This window comes from Hyperoodon ampullatus, assembly GCF_949752795.1.
Source record: "Hyperoodon ampullatus genome assembly, chromosome: 4".
Lineage (NCBI taxonomy): Eukaryota > Metazoa > Chordata > Mammalia > Artiodactyla > Ziphiidae > Hyperoodon > Hyperoodon ampullatus.
This window is the reverse complement of record NC_136917.1, coordinates 36,994,097-37,017,114: the sequence shown is the minus strand read 5'-3', so window position 1 is coordinate 37,017,114 and position 23,018 is coordinate 36,994,097. Positions and strand designations below refer to the sequence as shown.

Genomic DNA, 23,018 nt, shown 5'->3' with positions numbered 1-23,018 from the left:
TGGCCCCATGGGAGATCCATTTAGCTCCCAGCCAAGCTCTGGAGGGTGCAGGGACCCCAGCCCACTACTTGAGAACCCCCCCAAACTCATACCAGCTCTGCGAGGCCTGGGTAGGCCTGACGCTCACTGCCGCCACTGAGTCCTGCCTGAGTCCTGTGACCTCGCAGGGGGAGGGGAGGACTTAGCCTGCCTGAGAGGCGGCCCAGGGTCCCCGCCCAAGTGGAGCCCCTTAACTGTCTGAGCGCCAGGCCTGAGCAGGATACACCCACATACTACCCTCAGGACCCAGCCGGGAGGTGGGGGGCAGAGCGACTGGGAGGCTGTGAGGGTGTCACCAAGAAGGTGTAAGAGAGAGTGGCCAGGAGCAAGTGACCACGTGTGTTTGTGGGGGGAGTGAGGGTGGGGGGAGGGGTGGGCCCAGAGTGGGCAGGTGTTACGTTGAATTGTTCTTGTGTTTGCTTATGAAAGAGGGAGGGAGCCAGAGAGAGAAGAGGAGACAGAAAGATGGAGACAGAGACAGAGAAAGAGAAGCAGAGAGACAGAGAGGCAGAGAGAGGTGCAGTTTTGAGGTCAGAATAGGAGGATTTTACCAGCTTGGGGTCTGGGACATGGGCTTCACAGCCAGAGCCCATGAGGTATGTCTTCAGGAGTTTGAAGATGGCCCTCAGGAGGTCCCTGGAGGCTCCGGGAAAGTTGCCCACCATGCTCTGCTGCCCCAGGCAGATTGATGACCCTCTCTGGTCCTCTGGTCAACACTCTCTACAAACAGATGGGGCTGGAGCTGCAGCAGGAGCCTGGGGCCCCCAGGAGGGGCTGTGGGGTGAGGAGGGCTGTGGTCAGGGGAAAAGGGTTCATGTGACATTGCCACCTCCCAAGCCACCATGAGTTAATGTTTCACCAGAACTGCTGCCTGCCTGGGAGGCCCTGCTGTCCCCTCTGCCCCCAAGAATCATCAGAGCATGACCCTCCCCTGGGCGGGCTTCCCCTCGATGTGCTGGGTCACTTTGACCCCCAGCCTCTCTGACCACCCATCTCACTGTGGGTCAAACTCAGCCTTGAGGGGGCAGCTCCAGGCCTGAGTCATGGCCAAGGCACACGGTCGAGACCCAGCCTGGAGCCTCAGTGTCCCAATCTGCTAGAGAAGCCTGGAAAGTCTCTGGGGGTGGAGTGGGTAGAAGGAAGAACCCACAGACCCACCAGGGTCCCCAGTCCCAGGCCTGCACCTCCCCAAACTCAGTTTTCCATCCTGTACAATGGGAGGGAAGAGAGTGGACGCCCATGCTCAGACCCTGGGAAACAGGACTTGAGACAATGGGAGTCGAGGAGGGGAGGGCATTTTGACTCCCTGTTCTCTGCATGCTTCTGGCCCTTTCCAGTGTCTAAGCGTTTGCACGGGCTGTCCCTGCCTCCTGGTTACCCCTGCTGATCTGCCCTCCTAAAGACTTGAAAGAAGACGGGTTGGATTCTGGAACTTGCTGGCTGGAGACTCCCCCATGGTGTTCTGGCTAAAACTCACACTTCTTCCCATAGCCCACCTGGTGCCCCACAGATCCCTCCCTCACCCAGCTCTGACCCTGCTCACCTCTTTGTTGTTTCCCAAACACCCCTAGTTTTTCCTACCACAGGGCCTTTGTACTTGCTGTGCCTGCTTCCTGGGACACCTTCCCTGGTGTCCCCCAGGGTGGCTCCTTCGCCCTTTCAGATCTTGGCACAAATATCACCTTCCAGGGACTTCACTGGGTGGTCCAGTGGTTAGGACTCTGCGTTCTCACTGCCGAAGGCCCGGGTTCAATCCCTGGTCAGGGAACTAAGATCCCACAAGCCACGTGGTGCACCTTCCAGAGAGACCTCCCTACCCTCTCTGAAAATCTGGACACATGGGACCCTGGGATCCAGCCACAACCCCCATCTGTGACTTTCTGGTCCTCAGCCATCTGAAATTATGTCACTTGATCTCCTGGCTGTTGTCAGTCTTTCCCCTTGAGACTGTTGGCTCCGTAAGGGTGGAGAAATGGTCCCCACTGTGACCCCAGCACATAGTACACACTCAAGAATGTTTGTCAAATGAATCCATGATTCAGGATGCCTCAGAGGAACAGCAGGGGCTTTATTCCCACAAGCCTTGCCCCTCTCCAGACACCCCAACCCCATCCAAGCCCCCCATCCCAGCCTCTTGAGGATCACTCCAGTGTGTGATAGGCAGAGGATGACCTTCGGCTCACAAGCCCCTGAAGGAGGAACACGCACAAGAGGTTATTCAGGCACCAGTGGGCTTTGCAGCAGGGGTCTGCCCTGCTTGGGAGGGCAATCTCCCCAGCCTAGCCTCCCCCCAACCCCATGGATACCTCATCCAGCTTCTGGAACTCAGACACACCTTTGTGGCAGCACCTCACAGCCATTATCACACATCCGATGAGCAAAACAGACACCAGCAGACACACGGCCACCACCACACCTGGGTTCCCGTGCAACTCGGGGGCCCCAGTGTCACCTGGAGGGGAGCTCTGAGTCAGCCCTAGACCCCATCCCTTCTAAGCCTGAGACACCCACCAGGGACCAGTGCCTTTTAAGTCCCCTCTCAGGAAGCTGTGCTTAATTCCCTCTCCAGTCTCTGCTGTAACCATTTTTTCAAGCACATTTTTATCCTTTTACTTTTGTTTTTCTTTTCTTTTCTTTTTTCTTTTTATTTTGAATATATTTGTCTACAAGCAATCAATTTTGTTCACTCTGTTTCCACAGCCATTGTTGGCCACTTCTGGGAGTTCTTGCAAAGTGACAAAAATAATCCAACCTAGAACTCTGTTCCCAAATGCAGCGACTTTCTGAGGATACGTGCAAAATTTGACACTTCGTGAAGATGGTTTATATCCTGTGACTTTAAGCAAAATGTTATTACGCTTCGTGTTTGCACTCTTCTTTGCATGTTTTGGAGACAATGTATTATTTTGAATGACAGATTTTTCTAGACCCTCTGAAAATGCTTGGCCTCTATTGGACCCCTGGGGCCCTGTATGATCACATCCTGCAACTTCCCCACCCTCACTGCCCCCGACTAGTGCCCCCACTCGCCCCATTCCAGCCATCTCACTCTTCTTCAGATGCACCAGGCGCAGTCCTACCTCAGGGCCTTTGCACTTGCTGTGCTCACTGCCTGGGCTGTTCTCCCCCTAGCTACCTGCGTGGTTCCCTCCTTTGCCTCCTTCAAACCAAGACCTTGGCTGAATAGTCTTTAAAAATTTCAAAACCTTTGCACTCACATTCTAATCCCTTATCCTGCTCTACTTTGTTCTTTTATAAACAAATATGTAATTTACTTATAACCTGTCTCCCAACATAACTGTGTCTCACAGAACCCGACACAGGATAGGTGCTTAATAAAACGTGCTTGGAATGAAGAAGGTCTGAAGAGGTTTAGGTGATGCTGGGGTGGGAGAAGAGGCCCTTCCCAGCATATTCTTAGGACTGTGTCTCCCCCTGGTGGCCTATCTCAGAACTGCACCCTGGTATCCGCAACCATCCCCCATCTGCCCAAATGTCCCAATATTCACCAAGGTCAGAGGCCACGGATGTCCCGTCAGTGGTGGCCGAGGACACGGAGGAAGGCACCGTGCTGAGATTGGGGTGAGTGGGGCCCTATGCAGGGTGGTCAAGGAGATGGAACTCAGGGGGCTAGAGTGGGAGGTGAGGGTGTGCTCTGAACTGGGAGAGCCGGAGTTGGCGTGGGTGACTGTCTCTGCTTGTGAGGAGGTGGGCTGCATGGTGGAGGTTGCCCCTGAATTTGAGGGGATTATGGAACCTGCCTCTGAACTAGGGGTGCTAGGGTGCGGGGTGGAGCCTGTCTCTGGGCTCTCTTGTCTGTTGTGGTTTTCCGGTGAAGTAGGGGAGGGGTGGCTGGAGGGAGAAGTCAGAGATTAGGAAGTCAAGTTCTCCATCTCTGAGACTGTAACACCTGAAAAGAAAATACCATTGGGGTGCAGGGAGAAGATGACTAGGAACAAAGGCTTGTGACCCTGGCCCAGACTCCCCTCTGGATGCCTCTTTCCCTATTATGTCAGATAGACGACACCCACCACTTAGGGAGACTTGGAGGATTTAGTGCACCATGTGAGTGCTTAGTGGCAAACTGAGGTGCCCTTGTCTGAATTTCCTTATCTGAACTCCCACAGCCAGGGTTCCAGTTCAAGGTGGACCCTCCCTACCCTTTATTCTTGCTTCAGGGGGTCTAGAAATCTCTGGATGTAGGGAATGGCTGCAACCCAAGCAGCATGCTGAGCAACTCTTTTAAACCTTCTGGGACTCAGGTTCCTTGTCTGTAAAATGGACATCACAGGAAGTCAGAGTCTCTGAGAGCTCACGCAGGGCCGGTACAAGGTGATGTTTGACGGCAGAGATCCACCTCTGAGCTCCCAAGGAGGATCAGCCCTAATCTGCTTCCCCAGGTACCTGGAAGGTCCCCATGGCTAAACTCAGAGTTTTATTGGGGGCACAGAGGCCTGGGCTCTAAGACTCTGGAACCCCCACTACCTTGCTCCAGCTGCTCCCTAGCTTCTACCCCATCCTAGACACGGAGCCCAGAGGCCAGGCTGAGGGTGGGTAAAGATTTCATGGGCTGCCCCCTACAATTACTTCCTTCCCAGTTCCAGGCTGCTGGGCACCTTAACTGCTTGCAAGTTCATTCATCAACCACTCCCTGCCGCCCCTCCCCATCCACTCTGCCCTGGACCAATCTTTGTGCTTCCTCCCCTGCCTCACCCCAAGCAGCAGAAATGCGGAAATAGTATCTGGCACTGGCCCCAGGAGGGGGAAGGGTCCACATGCAGACCCTGTTTCTCTGTCCAGTTTCCCAGGCTCTGCGGGGATGACAGATGAGTCTAGAAGAGGCATGGTGCGCTGGCCTGACTTCATCCCCATTTTACTGGTGGGGAACTGAGGCTCAGAATGGTAGAGAGTCTGGTCCCAGGTGACTGTAAAGTGGGAGGAAGGCCCCTCAAAGACCTCCACGGAGTCAAGGACTAAGAGTTCAGCCTCCCCAAAATGCCTCCCACCATTATTTGAGGAAGAATACAAATGAGAAGAGCTATCTGCTGAAATGAAGATGACTCAGGGGCCACAGTGGACCCCAAGCCAAGCTAGACCTCTGAGGAGTTGAACTTCTAAAGCAAACTGAGGAAAACTAGTGGGCCTGCAAGGAGTAGGTTGTTGAGGACATAAACTCTACTGGGTGCCTGGCACAGAGTAGGCACTCACGAGCTGCTGGAGAGTTGACCAGAAGGTAAAATGGGGCTGTTTCTATGCACTGTGTCAGGAGTTTGCTTTGCCCAGAGACTCCTAGACCAGGAGACTGGCATGAGCCAAGTCAGCTGGTTCTAATCTGGGTCTGGCACAGGAAGGGAGACTCGGCTTGCCTGAGCCTCAGTTTCCAGAGCTATGAAATGGGGATAAATGTGGTGCCTTCTAAGTGAAGCCCTTGTCTGCTATAAGAGTCTCACGTGCGGTGGCCTCCACTCTGATATTCCAGGTTTGGGGCTGGGACATGGGTCAGAGAGAGCGATGACTTCTCCACCCTGGGAACTGTCTTATAAGGGAGCAGAAAGAAATTAAGTCAGGCGCCAAGAACTTCTCCTGGGAGCCATAGATGCTCAGTGACCAGGAAGTGAGCCCTTCTCCCGCCCACACCCCCATGGTCCTGGGGACCTCACACTTCTCCCTTTGGGGTCTGGCTAAGAAAAACTGAGATTTGAAACGGAACCTCAAACTGGGTATGAAGCATTCACCAGCCTCTGGCTGGCTCAGGTTATGCTGGGGTGGCGGAAATGGCAGCCTCAGGGCTGGGGCAGGGAGTGGAAGGGTGGTGGTGCTCCCACTGTTCTCACGACCTCCCCACCTTGCTTCTGGGAGAAGGAGCAGCCCTTTGGGGGGAGGGATGGAGTGCCAGAGCAGCGTGGCCTAAGGGAGGAGTCCAGATGCCAGGTGTGTGGCTAGGCCATATGCCCCCTCCAGCTTCCTGGAAGCTGGATCTCCTTACCTGTTCTTACCTGTAGAGGTGACACTGGCAGTTCCGGAACTCCCACCAGGTTTCAGCAGCAGCACCAGAGCCAGCAACAAAAGCGGCTGCGGCAGCTGGGAGCCCGCCATTCCTGCGTGGGGAGGGGGGACTGCGGGCTCCGCACAGGTGTGTGGTCAGGTGCCTGCTCTTTACACCTGTGCGCCCCCTGCTGGCGGCGCGCGGAGCTGCTCAGGGGCGAGGCGGAGGCAGGGCTTCCGGACGCAGGGCCTCTGGGGGGCGCTACGGTTCACCAGGGGCGACCTTCCTGACCCCCTCTCCACTTGGACCCCTCCACCTCTCCTAACAAGCCCTCCTGACTCATGACCCTGAAGCTTTTACACTCTGCCTATCCCCTCAGGACACCCCCTGCCCCTTCTAGTTCCCCCTGGAGCCCCCATCTCTCTGTGCCCCCTCTATGGCTGCCCCAAACCCAAGCTGTCACCCCCCTCTACCCCTCCTCTTGGCCAGGCTGCCCCCTCTCTCCCTCTCTGCCCTGTCCCTGATCCCACTGGCTGGGGATGTCTGTGTACGGCTCTCTCTCACCCAGATCGGGGCCCCTTGGGGGTGGGCCCAGCATCCTCTCAAATCTGGATGTGGCTGGAACCCTCTAGTATTTCCTGAATGAGACACCCGTGCATGCACCTGTAGGATTTTCCAGGGCCAAGGGACTCATGGTGGCCATTCTAGGCCAGGTCCCCAGACACTGGCTTCTGGAGTACCTCCATCTGGAACCGACTGGATGCTGCCCTGCTAGCCATGGATGAATATGATGGTACATATGAGGCCATGCTGGCAGCCCTAACCTCCGGGAAAGGCTTGGGGTCCCCATCCCAGCCACAGACCCTAGGTGCCAACTGCATGGTTGGAAGTTTTGGGCCCCTCCTGTCCAGGATGTTCCAGATCCCTCTCATTTTCCCTCGCACCATGCCCGAGACACCCCCGTAAGCACAGGTAGACCAAGACCCAGACTGTGGAGGGCTTTATTCATTAGACCCAGAGAGCCACATGGCTCCTCCCTTGGTGTTCCCCCACTGGTAAGCCAAGGTCCTAGACACCTGGCCACTGCATGTGCTGTGAACGTTGTCCCACGCCGCTGGTCCCAAGAGCGCATCCGTGGTGAGAGAGGCCCGGGTGCAATGGCCGCGCCAGGTGGCTTGAAGTATCTTGGCTGCTAACTGCTGCTGCTTCAGCCGGTTGCGTACAGTGAAGCCCCTCCAGGCTGACTGGATGGCTGTGGCTGCCTTGTTCTGGTGATGGGGTTGCCAGGGGCTCCGGGGGGTTGACCGGGTGATGCAGCCCCGTGGCATGCTGGCCTGGCCTGCAGCACCCTGGCCCGTGCCATGTAGCACCCGGGTGGGCAGGGTATGGCCGCATATGTGACATTTGCGGGAGCTGGAACCCACAAACATCACCACGCTGGGTGGGCTCCCCAGCTCGGAGCTCAGTGACTGGCAGAGACTACAGACACGTGGCTGGCAGGACTGGAAGCAGCGGTGGTCAGACGTTGTCCTGGCCCCACTGCCCATCTCAGCCCACATGCCTGGGAACAGCATTTGCTGGGTGCAGCTCCGGCGGATGCAGAAGCCTCGCCACGCAGCCTGGATGATTGTGGCGGCTCTGCAGAGCCAGGTCAGGTCCCACCGTACACGGTAGCCACGCCAGGCAGCCTGGATGGTGACGGCCCACTGATGCCACAGCTTGATGGTATGGCGTACCAGGAAGCCACGTGTACACGCCTGGATAATGACCACCGCATGGATGATTATCTCCTCCACAGCCTGCACCGACGCCACCAGCTCCCCCGGCTGTCTGGGATCCACCGCCGCCATGACATCCCACGCGCCGCCAGGGACCGCAGTGCTGTTCCTGGGCCCGACCGCTACACTGGGGACGGCAGAGTTCCACTCTTGGCTTCCAGACACGCCAGCATCCTCAGGACCCTGGAGAACAGCGGGAGTCAGGGATGCCCCGTGACTGTCTGCAGGAGCCACGGAGCTAAGGGAATTCCGAGACACCAGTGGAGACTCCTGGTTAAAAAGGGGCCACCGGGGGCTTCCCTGGTGGCGCAGTGGTTGAGAGTCCGCCTGCCGATGCAGGGGACACGGGTTTGTGCCCCGGTCCGGGAAGATCCCACATGCTGCGGAGCGGCTGGGCCCATGAGCCACGGCTGCTGAGCCTGCGCGTCCGGAGCCTGTGCTCCGCAACGGGAGAGGCCACAACAATGAGAGGCCCGCGTACAGAAAGAAAAAAAAAAAAAAAAAAAAAAGGGGGCTGCCGGGAACCACTTGGTGAAGACTCATAGCCCAGAGACACCCTCCGAACCCCTGGATTCAGCCTAGGGATGACCATCCGTTGTGCCACCTCACCAGTGTGGATTCTTGGTGCTACGGCCAGCGGTGCACCTGTGGAATGTTTAGGAACTCCCTGTGAGGACCTGGGGGCATCCTTCTGCTCCTGATGGGTGGGTCCAGTCCCAGCCACAGAATTGTCTGGCATTTGTGGGAAAGGGACATCATGCGTGGTCCTGAAGGATTTTCTAGGGCCAAGGGACTCATGACCATCCTGAATCAGACCCCCAGACACTGGCTTCTGGAGCGCGCCAGGGATGGCTTCCTTCTGGAGCCCTCTGGATGCCACTCCTCTAACCAGGGGTGGATGAAGTGGCACGTGTGAGGCCACACTGGTGGCCGCTGACTTCCGGGAAGTGCTTGGGGTCCCCATCCCAGCCACAGACCCTGGGTGTAAACCGGTTGCCATAGTACTGCCATGGGCCAGCTTGGGTGACCCTGAGATGACAGTAGAAGCCATCGTCCCATGGGAATGGCTCCGGGACATATGAGCCACCGAGGGGCTCTGGGGCATAATGTGAGCCCCCAAAGCCTTTTGATAAGCCGAGGGGCTCTGGGGCACAACATAAACCATGGAGGGGCTCCGGGGTACAGTGTGAGACACTGATGTCTGTTGATGAGCCAAAGTGCCCTTGACAGACCCTGTCTGCACACCGGGGACCCCACTAGCGGCCACAAGGTGGGAACTGGGGCCCCCCATTGCTGGCTGACCTCTGAATGCAGAGTTGGGGTGCCACCACTGGCCATGGAGTGCTTGGCAAAACTCGGGGACTGTGGAGGGACAGAGGCCATGCCACTGCTCATAGACATGGCTTGGCTGGGAGCCACCTCCTCCAAGAGCGGCATTTGGTCTTTGGGAAGAGTCTCATCCTCTGCAGGGAATTCTTGACTGTGGTCGATGTCAGTTGCCAGGGGACTATGGGACATCCACGGGGTTGCCTCAAGGACCTCGGACTCCCAGTTGGATATGGAGCCCTGGGGCAAAGCCTGGTCCAGGTCCTCTGGCTTCATCACAGTCTGGTGGCCTGTGGTCTCAAACGGCATCATCCCAAGAGCTTGGCTCAAGTGTGAGGCTCTTTGAAGAACCGTAGGCACTTGGTACACTCCCTTGGCTGTGCCATTAGCTTCCTGGAGATGAGCTTGAGCCAGGCCAGGGGTACGGGATGCCTGGAAGGAGGCTGTGGACGCTTCTCCTGCCCGGGCTCTGTGATACGGACGAGGAGAGATCCCAGTCAGCATGGACCCTTGGGGAAGGCTCTGGACCATGCCTCCAACTGTGGAAGGTGGACCAGATGTACTAGCCATGGACTCCAGAACTAGGTTCTGATCCAGTCCCCTAGGCATAGACGCTGGGTCCACACAAGAGGCCACAGGACAAGGAGGGATACTTGAGCCCACGCCACTTGCCGCTGAACCTAGGAGTAGGCTTGGAGCAGTTAGACTAGCTGAGGGTCTTACAGAGAGACCTTGCCTATTCCCACCAGCACCGGATGCTGCAATCAGGCTGGGGGACACTGCAGTCATGACAGAACTCAGAGGCAGGGTTCTGGCCATGCCACTGGCCCCAGAACCTGGAGGAAGGCCCTGACCCATGCCACTGATCACGGACCCTGGGGGAAGGGTCTGAACCACACCACTGACCATATAACCTGGTGGAAGGCTGGGGGCCACACAACTCATCATGGACCCTTGAGGAAGGCTCTGGCCCACACCCTTGATCATGGACCCTGGGGAAAGACTAGGGGTCATGCCACCGGCCATAGTACCTGGGGCCACAGTTGTGGTCATCCTACTGGCTACAGAACCTGGCACCACACCACTGGCCATGCCCATCCCAGACTCCTGGCTGACAGCATCTGCTTGTTGGTAACTGGATTTGGAGATTGTAAACACAGAAGGACACTGTTGGTCCAAAGATATTGGGAGATCGACATTGACCTGAGATACGCCGGGGCCCACATTGGTGAGGGAAAACTTGGATGAACTCACATCCAATCCACCGGGCACTGAAGCCAGAGAGAAGCCAGGTCCCGCCTCTGAGGCTGGTTCATGAATCAAGGGGGCACCAGCCACAGAGGTCCAGGATGTAATGGGGGCCATGCCCCTGGTCACCTGAGATTGGCTTGGGCCCTTACCAGTCACCACACTTCTCCACCCCATACTCCCTGACTTGCCAGGGGACACAGGTACCCGAGACCTACTTAGGAACGTGCCAGCAGCCAAAGTCCCCTGAGGCACATTTAGGAGCATGCCACAGCCATGGTCCCTGGGACATGCTTGTAGCCATGCCCCTGAACAGAATCCCCTGAGATATACTGGTTCCCTGGCCCAGACAAGAGTCCTCTCCACTGGCCACAGATGCCTGGTAGAGACTTGGAGCTGAAACAGTGACAGCAGATTGTTCAGTTATGATTGGGTGCCTCCCACTGATACTGGATGGCTGATGAAACCCAAGGGCCACCTTGCTGAACTCAGGTGCCTGGGGATTTGGGGTCACCCCACTAACCATCAGAGGATCTTGACATGGGTCCACCCTAGTAGACACAGTTGGCTGGCTCAGACCCCGGCCCATGCTGTTAGCCACTGATGGATATGGTGCACATGAGGTGACTTCAATGGCAAAAGATGAATGAGGCTGACCGGAAGCCACTGCATTCACCCTTGATGACAGTAGATTTGAACCCACGCTACGGGCCCAACTCGGCTGACAGAGTGCACAACCCATACCACTGATCACAGGTGGCTGGGCCAGGCTGGGCATCCCCCTACTGGCCACAGATGGCTGGGTTAGGCTGGGGGCCACCACATAAGCCATAGGAGGTTGGCCTAAGCTAGGAGCCATCCCACTGGCGAAGGATGGCTGGGCTAGGCAGGGGTTTACTCCAATGGTCAAAGATGGCTAGCCTAGGCTAGGGGCCACCCCCAATGGTCATAGGTGACTGGGCTAGACTGGGGGCCACCCCACCAACCCTACATGTCTGGCCTAGGCTGGGGGTCATCCCATCAGCCATAGGTGGCTGGCTTGGGCTAGGGGCCCTGCCACGAGTCACAGGCAGCTGGGCTAAGCAATGCTGGGTGCCACCCTGGTGGTCATAGATGGCTGGGCTAGGCTCAGGGCCACCCCACTGGTCACAGGTGTCTGGGTAAGGCTGGGGGCCACCCCACTGGTCACACGTGGCTGGGCTAGGCTGGGGGTCCCCCCAAAAGTCACAGGCGGCTGGGCTAAGCTAGGGGCCACCCCACTGTTCACAGGTGGCTGGGCAAGGCTGGGGGCCACCACACCGGCCATGGATGGCTAAGCTAGGCTGAGGGCCACCCTACAGGCCATCAATGGCTGTGCAAAGCTGGGGACCACCCCATCAGTCACCAATGGCTGAGCTAGGCTAAGGGCCACCCTATTGGTCCTGGATGTCTGGCTTAGGCTGGGGGTTATCTTACTGGCCTTAGATGACAAGCTTAGGGTGGGAGTCATCTTACTGGCCACAGATAGGCTGGTGATCACTCTACTGGCCATAGAGAGCTGGTCTGGGTTTGGGGCGACCTTACTGGCTACTACAGGCTGGGATAGGCACGGGGTCAACCTACTGGCCACAGATGGCCACCAATAGACCGTAGGGACCACATTACTCAAAGACAGACTTCTGGTCAACCCAGTCCTATAGGGTTTCTGGGACAAGCTCTCCTTCAGATTCATGGAGCTTTGGTCTGAGGACATATCTCCCTCATCATCTGAGCCCCAGTGGACACTCAAGGTCATGCGACTGGCCACTGAACTGTGATGCAGAATGGGGATTAGTTCTGAGGCTGCAGAAGACTGGTCGTGGAGGTTTGGAGTCATGTGCCTATGGCCTGCTCTCAGTCTCTTCCATATTCCCAGGTCCCTGGGACCTCTCCACATGCGCCCCAGAGAGGAGAGGATCTAGATGAAGGTCCCTATGCCCAGCGGTCATGCTGGCCACAGACTTGGTGGAAAGGCTGAGTGAACTGCAGCTGTGCAGTGAGCTCTGGGAATTGCTCATACTGGGGCCATAGTCTGTGGAGCCCTGGGAGAAGCTTCTGGCCAGGTCACTGTCTGGACCCTGTGGCAAAGTGGACACCAGTTCATTAAGTACATGGCTAGTCATCAGCTCCTGTAGGCAGTGAACACTGGAAATGGTACCCCGTGTTTGATTTTTCTCCTGCCCAGGGATGGCTGTACGGGGAAAGGTGGGCACCAGCCTATTGCCTGGGGAGGCTTGGAACAAACTGGGATCAACCTGAGTTTTGAGTGCCCAGCAATGACCAGGAGCCATGGAGCCGGGCCGGAGATCTGGGGTTATGACACAGGCCTTGGGGGCCTGTGGTTGTGCTTTGTTCACCATGGAGGCATGTGGTGGACTTGGGGTCACCTTGTTGGTCATCTCCCTAGTGCCCATAGAGGCTCGTTTATGATTTGGGGACTGAGTTCTCTGCATGGTCTCCTCAGGGACCATAGATGGCTGTTGTGGACCTCTGGCCACTGAGGGTCGACACACACCAGGAGGTACCCTGCTGACCCCGGAGGGTTGACACCCGCAAGCCAACCCCGCATAGGCGGCGGCACACTAGTGGGAGTGGGTGCCCCTCCCACGACCTGTAGTTCCGGGAAGCTTGCCCGGTGCCACCACCCTGCCCTCCCCCGATGACGCCCATGGATGTGGGGCCACCCTGCTGACCTCGTGTGGATTGTGGGCGCTTGGAGTCATGCTGCCACTGGCCAATGATAGCCAGCTCATGCTTGGGCCCACGCCATTGGCAATGAGTGGCTGCCATAGCCAGGGGGGCGGCTGCTGGTGCGGCGAGTTGGGCAAATTGGGGTCCACATCACTCACCATGGGACTGAGATCTGATGCCAGTTCACTAGCCCTTGGGTGCAGGCACACATTTGCCTCACGGACCTTGGGGGTCAGGTACAAATTTAGGGTGTCTCTGCTGGGTCCCATCTCCTGTGACAGAGTGGGGTCCGGGGCAGCAATCAGGGGATACTGATGAATGGTCATGGGGTCAAGGAGTCCAGCAGTCAAGGAGGCGCCCACAGAGACCACCGATGAGCAGGGTGACCCCCCGAGCATGGTTCCATTCCCCACCTCTTCCAAGAGCCTGGAGGGCCAGCCTGTGATGAAACCCTCCCAGGCCCCACCCCAGTGAACACTGACCTTGCTGGGCTGTAGTCTCATGGGGCCCAGGGTGGGCCCCCATGCAGCCGACGGGCTCCCCTTGCAGTCCACCTCCACTGGGGTCAGCATCACAGTCACTCCGCTTCCCGCTGTTTTCGCAGCAGCCTTGGGGAGGATGACTCCAGACCTCAGGGCCACCTGAGAAAAAGACTGGCTGAGGACTGTGCCCAGCTCACCCTGACACAGGGCCTGGTTCAAGATGGCCCGCTCCCACTCCGTCAGGGCCTTGCTGAGCACGTCCACCAGTCTGCCCTGAATGGCCTTAGTGAACTCTGCCAGCAGCTCGCCCCGGGACAGGGCGCAGAACAGGCTGGTGGCCAGCTTGCCCCAGGACAGCGCCTTCACCAGCGCCATGCCCAGGATGCCCTGGGGCAGGGCCTTGGCCATCGTGGCTCCCAAGACCTCTTTGGACAGGGCCTGGTCCAGGGCCGCCCTCACTTCCCCCTGGGAGAGGGCTTTTGCCAGCAGGGCGCGAAGGTTCTCCTGGGAGCCCAGCAGGGCAGCCAGCTCAGCACATAGGGAAGCGAGCTGGGAGGCTGCCAGCTCCTCCTGGCAGGGCGGGGCGGGGCTGGGCTGGTTGTTGACGGCTGGGCCCTGTCCCCCCAGGATTCGACATTGCACGTGGTGTGTCCAGCAGAGGCCAGCAGAGGCACCAGAGTGTTCTGGCTCTCAGAGACCCCCTGGCGTGGGCCCTGGGTGGCCTTGCCTTGCACGTAGCTGTGGGACAGGAGCTGGGTCAGTCTGTCCTCTGGCTTGGCTCGGGGCAGAGCGCCGACGTGCTGGCAGGGCTGGGTGGAGGCCTTGAACTCGACTAGGACTGGTTGGGACTGGGTCTTGCTGCTGAGCTCAGCGGCCTGGCGGGCTGCATGGAGGCTCTTGGCTGTTTCTGTGGCCAGATGTGCCTGGGACTGTGCCTGGGTCAGCTTGGTGGGCAGATGTGCCTAGGACTGCACCTTGGACAGACACATGCCCAGATGTGATTGGGCTAGGGCTGTGGTCAGCCCAGGGGGTGGATGTCCTTGGGATGGGCCCTTGGTCAGCTTGGTAGAAACATGTGCCTGGGACAGGGGCTTGGTCGGCTCGGCCAGCAGATGTGCCTGGAGCGAGCCTGTGGTTGAACACGGGGCCGGTTGTGCCTGAGGCAGACATGTACCCAGATGTGCCACAGCTGTTTCTATAGGCTCACATACCTGGGATAGGGCCTTCACGACATCCGTCCTCAGGTGTGTCTGCTTGTTCCTGTCTTCAGCCACTTTTGACCGGGACGAAACCACTGGCACTTCCATGGCCACACTGATGTTAGATGCTGTTTCCGTTTTCACCTGTTTCTGGGAGAAGGCCTTGATTTTCTCACCTTCCGAAGGAGGCCTGGCTGTAGCCTTGGGATCCCCAGCCCCCAGATGTGATGGGGCAAAGCATTTCACTTTTCTCTCAGTCAAGTATGAGTGGGGTGAGACCTTGGTCACCCCTGCTGCCTGCCTCGCGTTCACCACAGCCTTGGCCTGTGGTCCACTTAGACATGTGTGGGATGAGGTGTCGGGAATTCCAGCTGCCGCCGCTGCTGAAGATGAACATTTGAGATTTCTAGCTGCTGGAGGGGGCAGGAACAGGGTCCTGAGGATGGTGGCTACCAAGCCTAACTGAGCTGGGGTCTTGGTTACCATGGCCGCCAGGCGTGTCTGGGCAGGAGGACCTTTGGCCACCGAGACGCCTTGGAGTGTCTGATGAGATGGGGTCTTGGTCATCGTGGCTGCCGGGCGCACCTGGGGTGGGGTCTTGGCCATCACGGGCACTGCACACATCTGGGGCGGGGCCTTGGTCATTGTGGCTGCAGGGCGTGTCTGTGTTGGAGACTTGATCATCGAGGGCAACAGGCATAACTGGGGTGGGATCTTGGCCATCATGGCTGCTGGTCGTGTCTGGGGTGAAGTGTTGGTCATCGAGGCTGATGGTCTCATTTGAACTGAGGTCTTGGTCACTGGCGTCGCTGGGCAGAGCTGGGGTGGGGTTTTGGTTATTGTTATCACGGGCACTGGGCAGGGCTGGGATTGGATCTTGTTCACCATGGCCTCCAGGCATGGCTGGAGTGGGGTCTTGGTCACTGTGGCTTGTGGGCACGTCTGGGCTGGGGTCTTGGTCACTGGGGATGTAGGGTACACCTGGGGTGGGGTCTTGGTCATTGTGGCTGCTGGGTACATCTGGAGTGCGGTCTTGGTGGTTGTCATTGTGGGCACCGGCTGGGGTATGGTCTTGGTTATCACAAGTGCTGGGCCTGTCTGTGGTGGCCCTTCGAGGACCTCTGCTTCCATGTGGGCCTGGGTCTTGACCTTGAGTTTTCCTTGAACTGCCTGGGCACACCTTCTGGATGGTGGTGGCCCTGGGGCTCCTGCCTTGTTGGCTCTGGCAGTTACTTGCTTGGTCTTCATCGTGTCCCTCTCTACGTGGACAAGGCAGGCATTTCTGACAGTTCTTGTCAGCAGACATGGGCGGCACTTCGTCTCTGAACTCACAGGACACGGAAGTCTGATGGCAACGGTCTGGTGTGGAAGGAAGGCGACGCTGGGGCCTCCGACAGAGCACGTACCCGGCTGTGACATGCCTTGGGACTGCAGCAGGGCCAGCTGGTGGGTATAAGTGGCCAGGCTGTTGGAGGAGGGAAACTGGGTCTCCTTGCTCACCATGGTGGGCTGGGCCAGAAGGGACTTGTCCTCTTCCGGATGCTGGAACCGCACCTGCTGGGGCGGGTGGTAAGGGATGTCCCCCTCCTCCACCTTCGCTTTTTTCTCCACCGTCTTGCCAGACTGGAGGAGGCACCTGGTGTTGAAGCGTCGCCAGGCCTCCTGGATGGCCTTGGTCGCCATCATCTGAGAGATTAGCCTCTGCCGGAGCTGGTAGCCCCTCCAGTTGGCTTGGATGAGGGTGGCTGCATGGAACAGCATCATGTCCATTTCGTCCACCAGGACATTCTCGAAGGCCTGTCTCTCCACCACAGCCCGGAGGCATGGGATATGATGAGCCACAATCTTGTCCTTGTCTGGCTGTTGCAGAAGGGTCTCCTTGGATGCAGGTGGCTCATGCCGGGGCTGTGGACGCAGTATCCCTGCTTTGTCTTGGAGGTTGGGGACGGGCTGATAGGAGCTTTGCCCACTGGGTGACACCTGTAGCTGTGTTGCTTGCTGCATTGTCTTGGTTCCTAGGCGGCTCAGCTCTGCCTGTGGGGGGTTATAAGGAAGTGGTCAGGGAGCAGTGTAATATACACACGAGGCCTCCTGGCTGGGGCGGGCACTCACCCCAGAACCTACATCTTCTTGCTCCTGGCACCTTGCAATCTTCCTCTTCTCCTTTGCAGGCCCTCTCTCTCCCAGCCACATGCCCAGGTGGCCTTTGGTACCCGTGTCTCCCTATCACCCTGTGGCTACTTCAACATCAGCACACAGGGCACGTTCTCACCTGAATGTCTGACCACCTATCTGCTTTTTGACCTTCTTCTGTGTCTGGAACATACTGTGAGTACAGCACTGATCACAGTATTTTGGAAATATCCTGTTTGTGTGTGCATGCGCCTGGTGTTATTATTTGCTTTTCTCCATCGACTATGAATTCCTAGAGGGCGGGAACCAAGTCTGAGTCACTTCTATGGCCCTATCTCAGTCACAGGGCTTGGCTCCAGGTTTTGAACAGGTATTGGCTGGGTGGCTAGCTTGACCAATAAATGAGTGCGTGAGTGGACTGAAAGTTGGATGGATAGATGGTCGCATGGCTAGATACTGAATGGATAGATCAGTGGACGAATGAATGCTGGATGGGTTGGAGGAATGGATGAAGGGTAAGGTTGCAAATGGATGAGTAGATGAAGTTGATGAATGAATTGATGAACAGATAAGTAAATAAGGAAATGGACACATGGATGGATGGATGAACGGATGGATGAGTGAGTAAACAGATAAATGGATGGATGTGTGGGTGGATGGAGGAATGGATGGATGGATAGATGAGTAGGTGGGTGGATGGATAGATGCGTGGATGGGTGGGTGGGTGGCGGGATATATGGATAGATGGAGGGAGGGAGGATAGGTGAGTGGGCAGATGGATGGATGACATTTGAGTAGATAAATGTGTGTGAATGAAGAAAGCTGAAGGAATTGGTAAAGAGATCAATGAATAGGAGGTGGATTGATGAATGGCTGGATGGATCAGTGAATGAATGGGGGATAACATAGATGATGGATAGATCAATTACAGATGGAAGGGTGGTAGAGGGAAGAATGAGGGGATGACTGGCTTTCAGAAGTACTTTGATGCAGAGAGAGTTCAGACACTGTCAAGCAGCCCTGATGTATAACCTGGAGCATAAGACACTTACTTTGCAGAAGTACCCCTTTCTGGCTGGACCAGCCAAACTTCATACCTTGGAGGGTCATAGGGCTGGAGGAAAAGCAGGAAGAGAAGGTGCAATCTCAGAAGCCAGCTTGCTAGAGGAAGAAGCCTTCAGCACTTCATCCCATGCATTGTGCAGCAACACTGCCCTGGGTTGGCTCTGTCCCCAAGACCAAAACGAAAAGAGATGTTAAAAGAAAAAAACCTAAATTCTCTTTTAAAAAAAAACACAACTTTTTTTTTTTTCTCTTTGCAAATCTCGCGCATTCAGAGGTAAAACTAGAGAAATACCAGTTAGGCCAAAAGGTAGGATAAAGCCACCATCAAAAATTGGCACTTCTTGGGCTTCCCTGGTGGCGCAGTGGTTGAGAGTCCACCTGCCAATGCAGGGGACGCGGGTTCGTGCCTCGGTCTGGGAAGATCCCACATGCCGCGGAGCGGCTGGGCCCGTGAGCCATGGCCGCTGAGCCTGCGCGTCCAGAGCCTATTCTCCGCAACGGGAGAGGCCACAACAATGAGAGGCCCGCATACCGCAAAAAAAAAAAAAAAAAAAAAAAAAAAAAAATTGGCACTTCTGGGCTTCCCTGGTGGCGCAGTGGTTAAGAATCTGCCTGCCAACGCAGGAGACATTGGTTCAAGTCCTGGTCCGGGAAGATCCCACATACCACGGAGCAACTAAGCCCGTATGCCACAACTACTGAGTCTGCGATCTAGAGCCCGCGAGCCACAACTACTGAGCCTGCATGCCACAGCTACTGAAGCCGGTGTGCCTAGAACCCATGCTCCACAACAAGAGAAGCCATCACAGTGAGAAGCCTGCACACCGCAACAAAGAGTAGACCCCGCTCGCCACAGCTAGAGAAAGCCCTTGTGCAGTAACTAAGACCCAATGCAGCCAAAAATAAATAACTTAATTAATTTTTTTAAGAATTGGCACTTCTGCTACAATTGTCAGTGAATCTCCTCCACACACGTGTTTTTGGATTAAAAAAAAAAAGATGAATGTGCAAGTAAGTCTATTCCAGTGGGGTTTTTTTAAATTTTTATTGAAATATAGTTGATTTACAATGCTCTTAGTTCAGATGTATAGAGAAGTGATTCAGTTATACATACATAAATATATATACATATATGTTCTTTTTTTACATTCTCTTCCATTATAGGTTATTACAAGGTATTCAGTATAGTTCCCTGTGCTATACTGTAGGTCCTTGTTGGTTATCTATTTTACATATATCCAGTGTTATTTTGTACCTAAAAACAAAACTGGAAATAACCAAAAAGGTGATTGCTAGGGGGCAGTTACAAGTGCATAAAGAAAAGTACTCAAGGATGTTCATCACTATATTTTTTAGAAGAGTCAAAACTGAAAACAACCCAAATGGTGGTTTAAATTAATCAATTGAGGGCTTCCCTGGTGGCGCAGTGGTTGAGAGTCCGCCTGCCGATGCAGGGGACATGGGTTCGTGCCCCGGTCCGGGAAGATCCCACATGCCGCGGAGCGGCTGGGCCCGTGAGCCATGGCCGCTGAGCCTGCGCGTCCAGAGCCTGTGCTCTGCAACGGGAGAGGCCACAACAGTGAGAGGCCCACGTACAGCAAAAAAAAAAAAAAAAAAATTAATCAATTGAATATTCATACAGTGGTATGCTATCCAGCCATTAGAAATGGTGTCCAGACCCACAAGAATGGCTAAAATTTAAAAGGTGAATATGTCACAACCACTTGCAGAAACGATCCATATCTTGAAGGGAACTCAAGAATTCCACCCTGACAAATATACTCAAGAGGTCCAAGTGTTTATACTCACCCCAAACCAGAAACCATCCAAATGCCCATCAACAGAATAATGAATATCAAGTGTATATTCATCAATATATTGATATGAATGAATAGAAATAGAAATACTGACTTATTTATACCCGTTCAACACATCAATGAGAATGAGGTCAACACTATAGAGAAATCTCACATACATTGTTTTGAGTGAAAGAAGCTGAACATAAAAGAGGACAGATTGGTTATTCCAATTATAGGACATTTAAAAGGGAACAGAAGAGATTAAGGTCTGCTATTAAAAGTCTAGACAGGGGCTTCCCTGGTGGTGCAGTGGTTGAGAATCTGCCTGCCAATGCAGGGAACACAGGTTCGAGCTCTGGTCTGGGAAGATCCCACATGCCGCGGAGCAACTAGGCCCATGAGCCACAACTACTGAGCCTGTGCATCTGGAGCCTGTGCTCCACAACAAGAGAGGCCGCGACAGTGAGAGGCCTGTGCACCGCGATGAAGAGTGGCCCCCAGGGGCTTCCCTGGTGGCGCAGTGGTTGGGAGTCCGCCTGCCGATGCAGGGGACACGGGTTCGTGCCCCGGTCCGGGAAGATCCCACATGCCACGGAGCGGCTGGGCCCATGAGCCATGGCCGCTGAGCCTGCGCGTCCGGAGCCTGTGCTCCGCAACGGGAGAGGCCACAACAGTGAGAGGCCTGTGTACCGCAAAAAAAAAAAAAGTCTAGACAGTAAGATTGCCCTTGTGGTGGGGTGACTGGGAGGGGACATGAGGGGGCTTGGGAGACCAGTCACGTGGGTTTCTTCGGATTGTGAAAAGCTAACCTGGGGTCTTTTCTCTCTGCATCACCTTCATATAGAGGCCAAAATACTCTTAAGTGATATTGAGGAATATGTAATGAGGTAAGCAAATAATCAGAGCATAATCTTAAATGAAAAATGCAAGTTGCAAACCACAGGCACCATAGGACTTGACTTCTTAAAAAATAGTCCAGGGGACTTCCCTGGTGGCGCACTGGTTGAGAGTCTGCCTGCCAATGAAGAGGACACGGGTTCGAACACTGGTCCAGGAAGATCCCACGTGCTGCAGAGCAACTAAGCCCGTGAGCCACAATTACTGAGCCCACGTGTCACAACTACTGAAGCCCACGCACCTAGAGCCCGTGCTCCACAACAAGAGAAGGCACCACAACAAGAAGCCCGCACACTGCAACAAAGAGTAGCCCCCGCTCACCACAACTAGAGAAAGCCCATGCACGGCAACGAAGACCCAACGCAGCCTAAATTAATTAATTAATTTAAAAAATAATCATAAAAAATAAAAAATAGCCCAGGACTTCCCTGGTGGCGCAGTGGTTAAGAATTCGCCTGCTAATGCAGGGGACATGGGTTCAATCCCTGGTCCAGGAAGATCCCACATACCGCGGAGCAACTAAGCCCATTTGCCACAACTACTGAAGCCCGTGTGCCTAGAGACAATGCTCTGCAACAAGAGAAGCCGCCTCAACGAGAAGCCCGTGCACCGCAATGAAGAGTAGCCCCTGCTCACGGCAACTAGAGAAAGCCTGCGTGCAGCACCGAAGACCCAATGCAGCCCCAAAAAAGGATATAGAAAAAATGAGGGAGTTTGGCCTTTTAGTCAAGGTGGCAGAATGATGTGATGTGGGAACCTGACCCCTGCTTCAATCCAACATAGAAATAACAGATAGAATTTTTTTTTTTTTTTTTTTTTTTTTGCGGTACGCGGGCCTCTCACTGTTTTGGCCTCTCCCGATGCGAAGCACAGGCTCCGGACGCGCAGGCCCAGTGGCCATGGCTCATGGGCCCAGCCGCTCCGCGGCATGTGGGATCTTCCCGGACCAGAGCACGAACCCGTGTCCTCTTCATTGGCAGGCAGACTCTCAACCACTGCGCCACCAGGGAAGCCCTGATCCTTTTCTAATGTATAGAAATATCAGATCATTACATTGTATGCCAGCAACTAATGTAGGTCAATTATACTGCAAAAACAGACAAACAAACCCATAGAAAAAGAGATCAGATTTGTGGTCACCAGAAGGGGTAGGGATGGGGGCAGGGGAATTGCATGAAGGCAGTCAAAAGGTACACACTTCCAGTTATAAGATAAATAAGTACTAGGGATATAATGTACAACATGATTAAAATAATTCAACCTGCTGTATGTTATATATGCCATATGTTTGTTAAGAGAGTAAATCTGAGTTATCATCACAAGGAAACAATTTTTTTCTTTTTTTAAAATTTTGTATCTATACGACATGATGAATGTTCACTAAACTTATTGCAATCATCATTTTATGATATACCTAAGTCAAGTCATGCTGTACATACACCTTAAACTTATACAGTGCTGTATGTCAATTATATCTCAATACAACTGGGGAAAAACGTTTTTTAAAAAAGAAAACAATGAGACTTCAAAAACAAACTCATAGAAAAAGTAAGAATAAAACCCTTGTAATTTCCTTTTTAAAAAAGAAAAAAAGGAAGGAAAAAAGGAAAACGTTACCACAATCTAGCTCTCACCAACAGGTAAGATGCAAAGATGCTAAAAACATGACCACTTATCAGAAGAATAATACTATACCCAAGAACTATTTATTCCAAAGATGTAAAAATAGTTCAATTTCTAAATATTCCCAAGGTAATTCATTACATCTAGAAATCTAAAAGATAGCCATATGATTTTTCAAAAAGGGCCAAAGCATTTTGGCCAAAGCATTTTATCAAATCCAATAGCTATTTCTAATAAACATTTTAAAAAATAGATAGGATAGTACCTAAAAATGGTAAGCCTAACTACAAAACCACAGCAAATGTCATTTTAAATGGTGAAATACTGAAGTCATTTTTGTTAAAGAAAGGAGAAAGATGTTGCCCAGCCTTGCTGCGGGTATCATTATTTTTGGTGGTTACAGCAAAAACAAGATGACAAGGACTTGAATAATCAGTGTAAATGTTTGAAAAGAAGAGCTCAGCAGGAATGGTCAACCCAGAAGACCCAAGAGATTCTAATTTTCTAATTTCCTAAGGCACATGGCTGCATACAAAAACCCATAGCTCTTCTGTATTTGAGGTAAAACCAGCTGGAAATGGAAATGAGAAAAAAATACCATTCATTCATAGTGATGTCCAGGGAATTCCCTGGCGGTCCAGTAGTTCGGACTCCATGCTCTCACTGCTGAGGGCCCAGGTTCAATCCCTGGTCAGGGAACTAAGATCCCAAATGCTGGGTGGTACGACCAAAAA

At 54.4% G+C, this 23,018-nt stretch overlaps 2 protein-coding genes across 2 annotated transcripts in view; both read right to left on the bottom strand.

Moving 5' to 3' along the window:
• Nucleotides 1-2,180: 2,180 nt before the first annotated feature.
• CIST1 (colon, intestine and stomach enriched 1) lies at nt 2,181-6,135 on the bottom strand (the record flags this gene model as incomplete). The annotated part of the gene is given in 5 exon segments (XM_079701511.1): nt 2,181-2,228; nt 2,346-2,491; nt 3,549-3,635; nt 3,638-3,904; nt 6,036-6,135. Coding segments are annotated over 5 exon segments (648 nt in total).
• Nucleotides 6,136-7,093: 958 nt separating this feature from the next.
• The window catches only part of IQCN (IQ motif containing N), a gene marked incomplete at both ends in the record, with an annotated part of 27,080 nt that continues 11,155 nt past the window's right edge, over nt 7,094-23,018 (bottom strand). Inside the window, 7 exon segments of the mRNA XM_079701510.1 lie at nt 7,094-7,123; nt 7,126-7,986; nt 13,569-13,727; nt 14,780-15,748; nt 15,851-16,745; nt 16,747-16,801; nt 17,953-18,014. Of these exon segments, the coding sequence (XP_079557636.1) occupies nt 7,094-7,123; nt 7,126-7,986; nt 13,569-13,727; nt 14,780-15,748; nt 15,851-16,745; nt 16,747-16,801; nt 17,953-18,014 (3,031 nt within the window).